Raw genomic sequence first — 14289 nt, 5'->3', positions numbered from 1 at the left:
TGGAGTAGCTTGTACTGAGTGTGAGGGATTTAATTTTAAAAAAACCTGCAGCAAGACCATTCAGAGACACCACCATAAACGGGTTTAGCCCTATTCCCTCCTGCCTGTTCCTCCATTATTAAATAAAGATCTTCTTTATTATGTCTTTTTGCCTTGAAAGAACAAGAATCCTTCTTCCTCCTGAAGAAATGAAATGCTGAAATACACTTTCGTGGTCATGGATTGTGTCTTTGGTGCTTGGTACTGAGCCCAGCCTCCCGCTAGCACTAAACAAACGCTACGTGGCAACGGGAATTTCCCACACAGGTAAAACATTTCATATGCCCCTGGTATTAGTACAAAATTATTTTTTTCCTGGCATCACTAACAGAGGGCCCACTTGGGAGAGGTACTGACATCTCCATTTTCATAGAGCAGATGAAAGGTCTGAAATAAAAAAATTTAAGGATGAACTTAAATTATTTCTGCCTCAGGTCTAGTACATTTGTAATAAGAAGATAAACTTCAGTATTAGATCCTGCCATTTTCTAAAAGCAGCATTTTTTATTATCACCATAAGGAGAGAGTAAACAAGAAAAGATAGCTCCAAATGGATGCCTCAGATTTGCCCAGCATATACAACACTTGTGCTCAAACACCATTTTTGGGACACAGGCCTGGAAGAAGTGCTACATGACCTTAAACCAGAAAATATTCCCTCCTAGGTTATTCTGGGAAGGAACGGGGCTGCCTCGTCTCTCTCTTTCCCCGTCTCCTACAATAACACAAGTTCTGGTTTTCCTTCCCTTCCTCCACCTGGCAACACCTCACCCATCTGCCTTGGCTCTGGGCAAGGGGTGAGGACTCACCACATAACTGGAATGCCTTGCAACAGATTATTTCTCAGGAAGCATCTACATATTTTCATGTCTGTTTTCAGCCCACTTCAGACTAAAGTATGCATTTTTTCAAATATATTATTAATAGCAGTAGAAATTGTCTCTTCTTCATTATGGAAAATTTTAATCTTAAAGTTGGTTGTTTTGGGGGTTTTTTCAAATTTGGTTTAGAATCTTATATCACTTTGTGTCCTGGGTTTTGTAGTAGTTCACAATATTTTGACCGATATCAGCATGCCAAATAAAGCAGCTGAGATAGTCAATTGTTTTCATTTTTAAAAACTGGTCTGACAGTGACAGACTGGCACACATGATTCCCTTTACTAGAAAACAGTATCTCCTAGACATGCTGGTACTGCCACAGCTTGACACAATTGCACATGTTAATAACAGCAATACACAGTGATAGGAAGTGATGCAAAAATCACAAAAATAAATACAGCTCTGACACAAACTTAGAGAAGCTTTTCAAATCACAGTTATTGCCCCCATGGGAAATTTTGTTAAAATAAATATATTTTTAATACTCAAAGTCTGTTGTGGTAAAACATTTCCTATTAGATCTAAACAGGAGTCCCAGAAGGCAGCCGAGCTTTATGTCAGTCTTAGGCTGCTTTCTCCATAGGGAGCTGCTACCCCCGCCAAGCTCTGCCCAGAGCCCAGCTCCTCAAAACCCGGCTGCCCTGGAGAACAGCCTGACCCTAGCAGAAAGAAGGAAAACCCAGTGGAACTTTTCAAAAGTCCTGGCTCAATTTATATCCTTCTTCTTCCTCTCACAGGGCCCCTAGGCTGGGCTTACAGAGACTAAGCTGTGGCAGTGACTGCTCTTGCCATTGCCTGGAAGCTCACACCTTGGGACAAAGTTATTTGTGTAGATGAGTTCTCTCTGTGCCCTATCTCCCTTTGTGACATAGATACTACTTGACAACTCCTATCCTTGAGGTACGAAGCTCCAGTGCCGAGTTAAGCTGCTGTCAGATCAAGCCAGTGAGCTTGATCTGACATATATATTCCATATTCCACATTTTTAGCCATCACCAATTCCTTCCCACACACTCCATGAAATGAAAGCATCCTCATTCCTTTCTGTTTCATCAGTGCTCATTGCAGGTTAAACCTCAGTGTAAAAGATCTCAGGCATCTTTTCCACAGAAACACTACTGCAGCTTATCTAAGAGATGTACTTCCCCACTTCAGCTTGAAGAGCTTCACCAAGGTTTAGTCATCTAGGAACTAGTTTCCTCCAACAGTCTTTGTGTGTCTGACAAGACACTACATAACTGCTCTGTGAAGCTGAGTTTTAATTACATCCCTGATTCCTTGTGAACACAAAACTATATAAAAAAATGACTCTTATCTCCAAGAAATACAGACCATGTAACCTGTCTTGTTAAACTATACCTATCCTGAAAAAACTCTCCTAATTTTGCCTGCATCCCAGCTCATGTGCAAACAGCCATGTCTTGCCGGGGGGGAAACAGCAAAGTATTACTGGTTCTCATGGGAGCAATCCTGATCTCAGTTTCAACAGCTGATGCCTGAGGTAACCCATTCCCTTTCCTGAAAGTCATATCACGAGCATGGATCTTGCATAAGGTTAACTGTCGCCTAGCTTTGGGTTTGGAATAGAAATTTGGTCTTTCCATGAGCAGTACTGTCCCTCTAAGATGAGTGCATGGGGTGTTCCCTGCAGAAAGCCTTGTCTGCTGCCAGGCAGCACAGTCCCAGACACTTCTCCAAATACAAAGGCTTATAAACTGTTGGATTAAAATAGCACTTCAACCCTGGCATTTACTCCAGTGAAATGATTGCAAGGAGCAATCGTAGCCCTTTCAGCTTTTGGGCTGCAAGGCAAAAGAATTAAAAATAAAGGGGAGGGACAAATGCTCTTTTAGATTCCTGTCATGGAAGCGCCTCATTCTCTGATCACCCCAGCTTCCCTTATCCAGTTTGAATTCATTGGTTTTGAACTGGTGATCAAAAGCACATAAAATATGAAAATAAATCATTTTTCCCTATGAAGTATGGGGTTTATATCTAGGAAGATCTGAGTTTCTTAGACATATGGTTGATGGGGGGCTGAACACTTGCCTGCTAAAACTCTGATACAGGACCAAGCAAAACACAAAACTTTCCTAAGATAGCAACATAATCTTTTTGATAGTCGGAAGAGCTGCTGCTTTACAAGTGAGAATGCCCCGGATGGAGGGTGGTTCACAGACAAGCCTGTGCTCCCACATCTCCAAAACCAAGATGGAGAAAGAAACCTTGGGCTGGCAGAGATCCTTCCCCAGGAGCAATCACAACCTCCTCTCCTGGGATTTTCAGAGCAGCAAGCAGACGGTTTTGTCTTAACACCACAGCTCACGATCTGCCCTGTGCCAGGACGTGGAAACAGCAGCACAATTGCAAAAATAAACCTTTGGGAAAAAGCAATTCAGTCTTCTGAGCTATTGAGAGGTTGGGAAAAAAATAATTTTATGTCAAAATACAAGTAGGCCACTAATCTCTGGGTTCATTAAATAGAAGGAGGAACACCCTGGAAAGGAAAGGCTAGTGACTTCCCATTTTCACAGCATCTGTGGACCTGGATCCCTAACCAGAGATCGTACCCTGCACCTGGAGGTGAAGTGATAAAACACAAGACCCAGTTCAGTGGCCCCTGCTGCAAAGCCTGATGAAGATGCACCCTAAGGAGCTGTAGGAAGCTGGCCCACTTTAAAGATACGTTAGTAGCCCTCCTGATGGACTTTTTCCAAGCATTCCTCTCTTCAGGGATTTCTGCCACAAAGTCCAGCATGGATCATGCTGCAGAGGATGTCTGCTCCCTATCTCCACACGCATTTATTTGGGTGGAGCTCGCAGGGAGGCAATTATGTAGACTCTGGTTTCATTTCCAGAGTCAGTGTTTCCCTCAGCAGCTTTTGGGGTACTCTTAGGGTGCACCTCTGTACTTTGCTCTTCTTCCTACCTATTACTGAAGGGAATGTCTGGGCCATTGCCATCAACATATTTCATCATCAAAAGACTGTATCAGACCTTCACGCTAACTTGCTTCTAGCATATTTTATAAACTGCTTGAGAGAGGCCACTGTGCATTGCTCATCCACCCACTCCCCCAAAATACTCTCGTAGAAAAACCACCAAAACTCAACTTCCCCAAACCAGTCATATGCCATGAGACAGCACAAACTTTGCAGTCTGTTCTGCTGCTGATGTCCCCCCATTCACCAGCACACAGTTCATAGCACTCCTCCAAGATGGTATGGAATGCAGGAAAAATAAGGAAAGCGTGTCTTCCCCTGACTGCTCTGCCACTGTAAGACATGCAGCCAAACACAATCTCAAGGGCTCGCACGTGTGCTGAATTTACGTTCCTTAATTAGTCACCCATGACAGTAGCATTACCAGACCGCACTCACCTTTCAGTTTCTTCTTTCCAAATTTCAATTCAAATAGAGACATCCCAAAACTTTATTTTAGTCCAACTCCATGGAACTTCTGCAAGAGAAAACAGAAGGTAATTCACAATGGGGGTTTCTAGTCCCACAGCACGACATGATGCAGCACATACATGTAAACCTTTGCCCAATAAATGGAAGACCAAACTCCTAAGCACTGTGGCAAACAGGTACAGTTCATCACATAGCGTCTTTTAAAATGCAGAACCATCTCAGGTTTGCAAGTTGCACTGCATCAGTGTGTGCTACCTTACCTTGGACATTTTGATCTGTTCATCTCCCGACATGAAAGAAGGGGCTGGTCTGGGAGAGACTGAAAAGGACATTCCTACTATCTTGGCCCTACCATGAAAAGGAGAAATATGCACACAGGGCTTGTACTTCAGGTACAGAGGAACTGTGTGACTACCCAGAGCAAGACCAGCCTCCCTGAAGAGGAGGAAGCAGCGGGAAGCACTTGTTTCCTGTACATTTGCCTGTGTTCAACATGTGCTGGCTCACACTGTTGTCCATCTGCCTGTCACCCTCCGTATTCAGGGTGAACTAGCCTGGATGGCTCCAAGTAAAACTTCTCCCCTCCTGGCTGCAAACATCCTATCCCAGAAGCCAAAAGCCAGACACCAGAAATGCATTTAAGGCACCGAGTATATCCTGATACACAGAGGAACTGAGCATTAAACAATACCTCATCAAAACCTGTCAGGAATGAAACTTTCAGTGTTCCACACATCTCCCAGTTTATTTGAAGGACTTAATGGTGATGTCGGTGCTGACAGCCTGAGAAGATCTGTGAGCACGGGAAAAGCTGGCACTGCCCAGCAGGCTTGGCTGACCATGAGTCTGAATCAATAGGAATGTTGTACCAGTTGCTTAACTGGCCAGTGGAGCCAAGCTGAGACATTTGAGGGAATCATAATCTGTTCAGAAAGTTTTCTAGGTGACAGAAAGAAGTTTTTGCGCTTTATCCTGTGCTATCTGTGCAGAGCAATGGTACCTAAGAAGGCAAATATAACAAATATGTTCTATTTTGGAAACAAGCAAAAGCACATACAGGCCATCAACTGCTCAAATGCAAGCCTGATACATCATCACTGGACCATGCCCAGTGCAAGCTTGGGTTTCAAATCTTTTCAGAAAGTTAAGGTAAACTTGAAGGAAAACTCTGCAATCATTGCACAGGTCGAACATTTCTGCACAGATCTCTGTTCCAGATGCTGAAGCAAAGCTATATTTAGCAGCTGCAATTCAATAAGCCTGAGATAAGGCAAACAGCAGCAGGTAAAGGCCAGCCAGCCAGCCAACTGTTGCACACCCTGAGCACAGCGCAGCCCCAGCACGGGGCTCCTCGCAGCATTTGGGAGCCCCTCTGTCCCCTGTGCTTGAGTGTGATCCTTTTTCTATTCACTCACATAAAGCCACTTGCTTCTGCCCACCAGAACAAACGCTTGAGCAACACCTGTGCCCAAAATGTCCATGGAGCTAAACTGCTTAAAGTTACAATACTCAATGCCACATCCTAAAGCTTTCTCAACCCTGCTGACCGGCCTTGCTTTCCATCCCTCACTGACCTCAGTCTATTATTTTCAACATAATTTCTTCCACGTTTTAGAATTACTATTATGTCTTACAAAAGCCTCCTAATGAGGGCTGAGAGCTCGCCATGAACTGGTGGGAGGAGGGAGACAAGCTTCCCACACACCCAGAGGTAAAGACCTCAGATCTCCTAGAGCACCAAGAGCCACAGATCTGATAAACACTGTCCACTGCAGCATAAGGATGCAAAAGGTTGGTTGGTTGTAATCACCATATGGCTATACTGCTGAATTCTGGATTTTGCTGTATTTGCCAAACGTTTTGGAAAGACTCCGCAACTACCAAATCTCTTCCAGCTCTGTACTCAATTGACAAGGCATATAATGTCAGCAGAGGGGGAAAAAAGGATGTTTAGCTTTGGGGGGGAGAAAAGAGAGAAAAGAGAAAGAGAAGAGAAGAGAAAATAGAAGAAAGAGGAGAGGAGAGGAGAGGAGAGGAGAGGAGAGGAGAGGAGAGGAGAGGAGAGGAGAGGAGAGGAGAGGAGAGGAGAGGAGAGGAGAGGAGGAGGAGGTTATAAGCCTTTGTACAGCAGTAATAAAATGCAACAAACAATACAGTTAAGATCCTTGTCTCACAAAGAAAAACCTGAAACTTCATTCAGCCTTGACACATGGCTTTTTTAAATTACTGTGATTCTTTAATCACTGTTTTCTGGCATGACTGCAGTATGACAACAAGACTGCAACAATACACTGCTTTCTCATGGAGGGCATTTTTAATCTCTTCAGCTTCCCAGTGCATTTGGTTAGGATTGCATTCATTGAACATCTTTGCTCAGTGGCAAATTTAAGCTACCATCATGGCCAGCACAAATGTCTTTTCAGGCTCACCATTTCTGTAAAACCTTGTCTCTCAGGGCAGATGTGGGTGATAACTTTGCCATACCCATTTGCAGCAATTACGTCTCTGGTACCTCATTTCCACTGCACAGATTTAGCATAGCTGCTCACTTAGTTAAAGCCCAGAAGTTACGAATCCTTCCCAAGCTGACCCGATTCTTCATGCAAAACTCAGTTCCTGGCTTGCCCAAACCACACTGTAATTTGAGAATGTGTCAGAATTCAATGGGCACACATGATGGCATTAAGGACTTGACACTCCCCTATTGCATTAAGGTATACCCTTTATTTTCATAATATTGCAAATATCTTCCTTTGCTGCTTTGTTATTGACTCACACATCTAATCCTCACACTCCTTTACCTAGCAAGCCTCTCTCACGCTGGCTACAGCTTCTGTGCATGTCTGCTCACACTCCTGTTCGTGCCAGGACACCTTCACGCTTCCAGGTGTTTCTTTTCAGTCTGAGAGTTCATTGACCATCAGCTGCAGGTGTGAAAAGAAACCTAAGCAAATGATGGTAGAGTTGTCCCTTTCGGTGGTCCCTCAGGTTCTGCTCCTGTTTGTGTCAGTTACCACAACTTCACACAGATGTGGTCTCTTGGCTGACCTTAACTTTTTTTTTTTTCAGTCCCAGGTCATTTTCTTGGGGTATTTTGGACTCTCAGTCCTACCTTGCAGGATCCAATATCTTTGCGTCTGTATCAACAACCTCACTATGGGTATTTTTTTTTTCACAGATTCCACTTTAAATCAAAATTTGTGTCCGTGTTCAGTTTTCTTTACGTATCTCTCTGTTTTTTAAATCTGAGATTCACTTTCCCTTCCAAAATTGTAACAATGGGTTTTCAGCCTCATATCGCTCACATGCACTGCTGTGGTTTTAATTTCCCTTTGAGCTTTCTGGAAAAAATGATCTCTCTCACGTCTCATTTTCATGTGGTATGAAGTACTTCTCATATGTTGGTAAGACACTTTCACAGCCTCCTATTCCTGAATTAACTGAAAACCCATAAAACACATGAAAACGTCCTATAGTCAGAAGAAAGGCAATTTCCTGTTTGCCTTCATTTTCCCTGGCACCAACTATTTTCAGAGGCAAAGTGAAGCACTGCCTAAATCTCAAATTGCCTTCCAGAGCCCATGTCAGCCCTTCTGGGTTTTTTGTGTTGTTCCATTTTCCACTTGATCATTTTGTTGTTGTTGTGTTTTTATTTTTGTTTGTTTGTTTTGATGTTGTTGTTGTTGCTTTCTTGTGGGGGCGTGTGTTTGTTTTGTTGTTGTTGGTTGGTTGTTTTCATTTGTGTTCACTACAAGTACCTTGTGCTGTTCAGGAATCAATGAGGGCTCACAGTATCTGAATAATCATACAGGTCCAGCTCCTCTGCAGAAAGGGACACATGTTACTTCCCCATATTTCCAAAGGCTAAAGCAAAAAATATTTAAAGCCCAGATTCCCAGTTCCTCATTTATGGGGATTTGCGGGGATAAGCTATGAATAAATTATCCCTTCTCGCTATAGAAGGCTTTTGTACCTACAGTGCTCTACAAACTGTCTAGCTATGGCTTATACTTCTGCAAAGACAATCCACCTGCTTTATAGCTACTGACAGTTTAATCATGGGCTCTGAGCTATTTAATATCCACAGTGAGAAGCTACTTTGATGGTTCTTGAATAGGGAAGGGATGCTTTCCTGCAAACCAAGCTCCACCTTATTTAAGAGGGACAAGAGCCAGATTTGGCTTGAGAACAAAACTGCAAAGCTCCTCTTGCATGAGGGACAGGTTGCGATGAGCTACGACACATGGAATTTGCAAAGATTACAGCCTAATCCAAAGCCATGGCTTGCTAAGGGCTGTATTGCAAACTGGAGGTGGAGGAGGCACTTCCCACCATGGTGGTGATGAGTAGCAAAATGAGAACAGACATGGCACAATTCGGGTGAATGGAGAGCAAATGTTGCAGATGGAAAACATGGTTAGTTTCTTGGCCCTGTTTCTGTGGATGTAGCTACACGATATATCAGATGCAGTGATAAATATGAATTAGAAAACACTTGATGCTTCTGCTTCCATCATGTTGTTCCCAGACTCTGTGAAATGATCTATGTTAAATACAGTCATTTTTGGAAGGGTTATTTTAATCCAGACCATGGGGTGTAATTCAGTACAGACCAAAATTCCTGCCCAAGCAGTGGTTGTAGTAGATCTGTGGGGGCAGCAAATTACACTGTAATATTAGGAGCAAGTACCCAGAGTCCAGGAGGATTAGGCAGGAGAACAAGATTTCTCTAGTCAGTTTTGCCACCAAACATAGTGCAGTATGTATACACCCTAAAAAGCTTAAATAACCCTGTCCAGGTAAAAATTCAGAAAGCAGACCATGCCTCCACTCACCACCTTTCCATGTCAGGTCAGTTTTTGTACCGGAGCAAGATTTATGAGTTAATTTTTTTTTTTTTTTAAATCCCTGTTCAGCTGATGTAATAATCACAAATACCCACAGGTCTTAGAACTTTTTTTTTTCCATGCTAAAGTACTACATATCCAACCAATAGCTCAATATGTTAGAAAGCAGATTCCAAGCACTGGGCGTTGTGACAGACAAGGTTCAAGACCGTCCGTACTGCCTAGTGGTCTTGGTGGAGTAATGCTGTTAAATACCACAAGATGAACCAAATCTAAGTCCCCAGATTTTGAGCACGTATCGCTTTAAACTGGATTTGGAGGCACAACTGAGAAATATTAAAGGCTTAAAATACATTAGGTCTCCAAACTGTTTTCTCCATGCCTTAGTTGCAAGCCTGCTAAGGGGGTGCACAAAGTCAGGTGCTAAAGCAGGAGCGTTGTGTTCACTCCCAGGTATCGCAGAGGACATCAGAGATGGTGCAACGTTTGCTAATGCCCCAGGGAGAGCAATGTAAAGGCCTGGCACCCCTGGCGTGGACTGACCTTGTGATGTGCCATGCAAAGTCATGTTTGCAAAGGGACCCCTTTAAACTTCTGGTATATTAACAGTTTCAGTCAAATTGTTCAAATTTTGGTTCCAAAGAGTACAATGCATTTGCTTTCTCCTATCAAAAGCAAACACAAAAATTTCAGCCATTAGAAATAATTAGTACTAATAATCTTTTAACATTGAAATACATTAGCATTTGTATTTCTCCACTCCTCCTTACATCCTCTGGTGTTCAAACACCTCAAGGGCAAAACAAGGAGCAGCATGTGTTGTACCACTCCCTGACTTGCAAATCGGAAACACGGAAAGTAAGCTGCCAGATGGACAACCAAAAGTCGTGTTTTTAATCTTGGGGCTGAAATCAGATTTCTCTGAATTCAATCTAGAATAAGTTCAAAAAGCTATAAATGGTCACCCTTGGCATCAGGGTTTATAAAAGGAGTGGTGACTCTGGTTTAAATCTACTAGCTCAGTGCAAGAGGTTTGAAAGTATCGCTGAAACTTCCTTAACTTTTTAAATACCTGAAGAGGTATCCTGGATGAGGTGAGCTAGCCCTCCAGCTATTTTTTTGGTGCTGTTCCAAGCCATACGTACAGAAACCCATGGAACTGTGTGCTCCTACCCCCTACACTCAAATGTGCCAATGCAATTAGCTATAATTGCTGGGAAACAGACTCAGTCTGTTATCTGCCACGTTTTAAAGTAATGATCCGATATCTTCCATCTGTCTTCATTAAAACACTCTTTAAACTGACACCAGAATGGCAGGCAAAAAAATTTGCATTCAGCTCCTTTGGGTAGGTTAGTTGCAATGCTCAAGTTACTGATCAACAGCTGAGGCAGAGAGAGCTCCCAAACAGAAATGCAGGCTGCAGTCTGCTCCCTCCGAAACAATGCAAACAATAGCAGCTTCCCCGGGCAGCTGCTGCTGCTTGAAATCGTGCACAGCTCAGCTCACTCCACCCAGAAGTCTATCAGCTCGCCCGCAGAAAAAAAAGCTCAGCCCCAACAGCTTCAATCAAGCTTCGCAAAACTCGCAGGTCGGGAAAAAAAAGCAAGCTTTCTGGCCCCAAAAACTGAGAGAGAAAACAAGCAGGCAGAAGAAAAGCGTTGTGTCTTACCCTTGAAGGCTTGTAAAAATCACAACAAAGTTGCTGCCCTCCATAGCACTCCGGTACACTCCTCTCTTCTCATTTACACGCAGCTTTATTCCCTCCCCAAGCCAACAGCTTCACTTGTAGTCGCGGTGCCAAGACCTTCATCTAAGAAAGCAAAGCTTCTTTGCGCTGTGCAATGGGCATCGCGTGCTTGTCTCCGAGCCCCTTAAAATCCACTGCGCACCCGCTCTGCCATGCAATGTCCTGGTAACTAAACTTACTCCAAGTTCCCTACTTCTTACTTCAGTCACTGGGTTTGGCTCGTGGCCAAATTCTTCCTTTTTTTTTTTTTTTTTTTTTTAAATTCTGTTTCCTGTAGATAGCGAGAGTGTAGTAGCTCCCTTAAAAATAAACTGCTTCAGCACAACAAGCTGTGAAAGAGTAAAGCAGAAAAGCAGAGCACCTAGGATTGGGGCACCCCAATTAATTCCAGAGGCAACTGCTGCTCACCTTACCTACCTCCTGCTGACGCAGAAACTTTCAAAAGGAAACCAAGGGAGTAAAAGAGTCCAACATATCAAATTGCTTTAAGAAAGGATGAACTTAGCAAGCGATCCATTTCTCGGCAGCAGCCCCTCTCTGTGACCACCATTCTGGAGTCAGTCAGGACTCCTTAAACGCAGAGACGCCGTCCTGCAAGCTGATGCCGAGGCAGCACTTCACCCGCTTTCCAACAGTTGTGAGTAGCAAAAACCCTGCAGAGAAAAGCCTCGTAGAGCACAATTGCATAACGCAACCACTGAGCTTCCTCCAGCCAGCCAGAGGATCACTTCGGCGCCGAAACGTCCGGCCTTGCTCATCCCCGAGGCCGTGACCGCCCCTCGGCCGCTGGGGCACCTGCCTGGCCTCACCGCTGGCCAGGGGACCCTTGCTCCCCAAAACCCCCTCACACTCTCATGAGCCTCCTGACCTTCCCGCTCCTTCTCCCACCATCAACCAACTGAACGTTCACTTTTTTTTGCCCCCACATTGTTGGATCCTTCACAATACAGAGCCCTCCTATGTGCCAGTCACCTGTCATTTTACCTACCAGGTGCACTACAAGACTAAAACTGGGCCACCTGCAACTTTAATCCCGCTTCTGCTTCCCTATACCTGTGAAATGCAGTTACTCTAAGATCACCATGTTCTTTTCCCAAGTCGCGTTGAAAGTAATCCCTGACAGGAACATGCCAATTCATTGCAGACAGCAACAGAAAGTTTAACATGAAAGATTTCTATGTGTATTTATCTCTGTTTTTTCCTTCATCTTCTGTGTTTTCCCACTGGATTTATGTGAACACTGTTAGAATTAATTTCAAACCTACCCACAAACAATTGAATGCATTAATCAGCTGTTTAATTATAGTAACACGAGAGTCAAGGCTTTGCCAGAGAGTATTTTCTAGAAGGTGAAATTTTCTGAAGTTCTGTCAAGAGAAAAGCTATGGAGGACCCTGGATGCTGCAACAGCAGTACTGCAGTGGTCATGAAGCTTCAAGTGCAGAGTGGCGATGAAGACGACCCTACAGAACTATGAGCAATTTCTGAAAGAAGAACAAGAGCCTATGTCCCTTTGCAATGACTTCAGGGTTATTCTTCCAAGCTGCACCTATCTGAGACATCATTCATCGAATTGGCTTCCTAATTCCAAGACAAAGTATCCATACGAACCGCCAACGTGGGACTTGGCATTTAGGACTAACCTCTTCAAGACCCAGGTGATTTTCGGATTATTTTGAACTGAAAAACCTCTAGCTTGAGAAGGAATTTCCCCTGCACCAGCCATTTCTCATGTTCTCACCACCCACACCCCATCTCACATCAACAGCCACAAATACCACGTCTTTTCTTACAACCAAGGATCTGGATTAATTTTGGTCCTTCCACATATTTGGAGAACCCCTTGTTCTTGCTTCCTTCTGGAGTTTTCCTCCTTCTTAGAACTTTCTTCTGCTTTCCCTCCCCCGTTTTAATATGTTAGCTAATGACAATTCATTCCACACTACTCCCACTTTCTTTGCTGCTCTCTTTATGCTTGCTCCTTACCACTTTCACCTTGGCCACAGTCATTTCTTCTTTTCTAGAGTTAGGTTTATCTCCTTCCTTTATCATGAGAGTGGACCCAGCCATAAAACCGGCTGGCCTTGAGGCTTGTTTAGACTTTAAAACAGCTAAAAATTTGATAGGCTGTTCTGTTAATGAGTTTTCTTGGCACTTAAATCCACCTCACACAGGTTGACAATCACTTTTTCCCTCAGCTATGCCTTCCCCACGGACTTCAGGAACCTGCTCGTGTAGGGAAGCTCAGCACACGTGGAAGCACTCAGAACAGTAGTGACTCAGTGTTATGAACTCAACTCTGAGGTCTCTTGTCCTTGCCTTGCACTTTGGTCCCTGGGTAGCATCTTCCGCATAACCACACCATTCACATCCTCCTTTGTAAATTTCTGAATGCATCAGGGATGGCTGCAGCCTGCAATGTCAGTTGTCTAAATTCCAGTGCCTGTATAAAGGGTGTACACGTACATGGTGTCTTAGCTCCCACTGCAGCCAGCATGGGTTGGGTAGAGATGCAGTGGGAAGAAGTTTGGTCTGTCACCTTTCCAGTAAATGAGCAGTTTTCCTGGCCAGGTGGCTACCTTCAAACCATGGTGCTTCACGTTTGAATCCTCCACTTTCCCAACTGCCCACTAGTCACAGAGTGCCAGCATAGAGTGGGATGGATTTAAATTTATGCCATTAAGACCTTATCCTAGGACTGTATCTGGGAAAACAATTTCCAGTCATTCAGCCTGTGCTGCATTTCAACTATGATCAAGAGGCAAAACCAAAGACTTACTGACACTGATGTTTAAGGGATGCCCTCAGCCCACCTTCCAGACCAGATTTGCTCTCCCTCCAAACAGCAAACCTGAGACAGCAGAGGACACTCTTTGGAGCACACAGAACCCCAACATACTCAGTGATCTTGTAAGGCTTTGAATGGCTTAATATGACCCCAAGTAACTGGAGATGATAGCTAGAGGACAGTAGAAAAACAGAGAAACACAACCTGGAGCATCCCACAGCACAGACCTAAACTACATGCCAGTCCTTGCAAGAAGCCCTCCCTGTGTCAATGCTATTTTAAAAATTGCTGTCAACCCAGATGCTTTCCCAGCTACCCTATATAGTTCTAAATGAGCCCTGATGATAACTCTTTTCCCTCACTGTCTTGTAACTGCAGTCTGCAATTCCTGAGCTGCAGGGTTTGAAGCTTGACCTGCTCTACCATGACTTGTGCATCTCGCTGCAGAGAAGTGGCTGTGGCTGATTGAGCCAGGTTGGGCTCATCCCACGCCCAGAACCAGCGCAATGTCCAGGGATCTTTTCCACCCAAGCAGCCTCATCTTCAGGTCCCAAAACAATAGGAGCACATT

The 14289-nt window shown here is 44.0% G+C and overlaps 1 protein-coding gene across 3 annotated transcripts in view; it reads right to left on the bottom strand.

Moving 5' to 3' along the window:
* Nucleotides 1-11550, bottom strand: part of LOC136002273 (phospholipid-transporting ATPase FetA-like) — a 77334-nt gene extending 65784 nt beyond the window's left edge. For 2 of the 3 annotated variants that reach the window (XM_065657172.1, XM_065657174.1), the window contains exons 1-2: nt 10853-11089; nt 4301-4379 (exon numbers count right to left, since the gene is read on the bottom strand). In XM_065657172.1, coding sequence (XP_065513244.1) covers nt 4301-4343 — 43 coding nt within the window. In that variant the 5' untranslated portion in view covers nt 4344-4379; nt 10853-11089. Of the gene's footprint in view, nt 1-4300; nt 4380-10852; nt 11090-11347 lie in introns of those variants that run through there. The other variant, XM_065657173.1, reaches the window with a different exon arrangement.
* Nucleotides 11551-14289: the final 2739 nt, after the last annotated feature.

This window comes from Caloenas nicobarica, chromosome Z, assembly GCF_036013445.1.
Source record: "Caloenas nicobarica isolate bCalNic1 chromosome Z, bCalNic1.hap1, whole genome shotgun sequence".
NCBI lineage: Eukaryota > Metazoa > Chordata > Aves > Columbiformes > Columbidae > Caloenas > Caloenas nicobarica.
The sequence above is the reverse complement of the archived record's forward strand: the minus strand, read 5'-3'. Positions and strand labels throughout refer to the sequence as shown.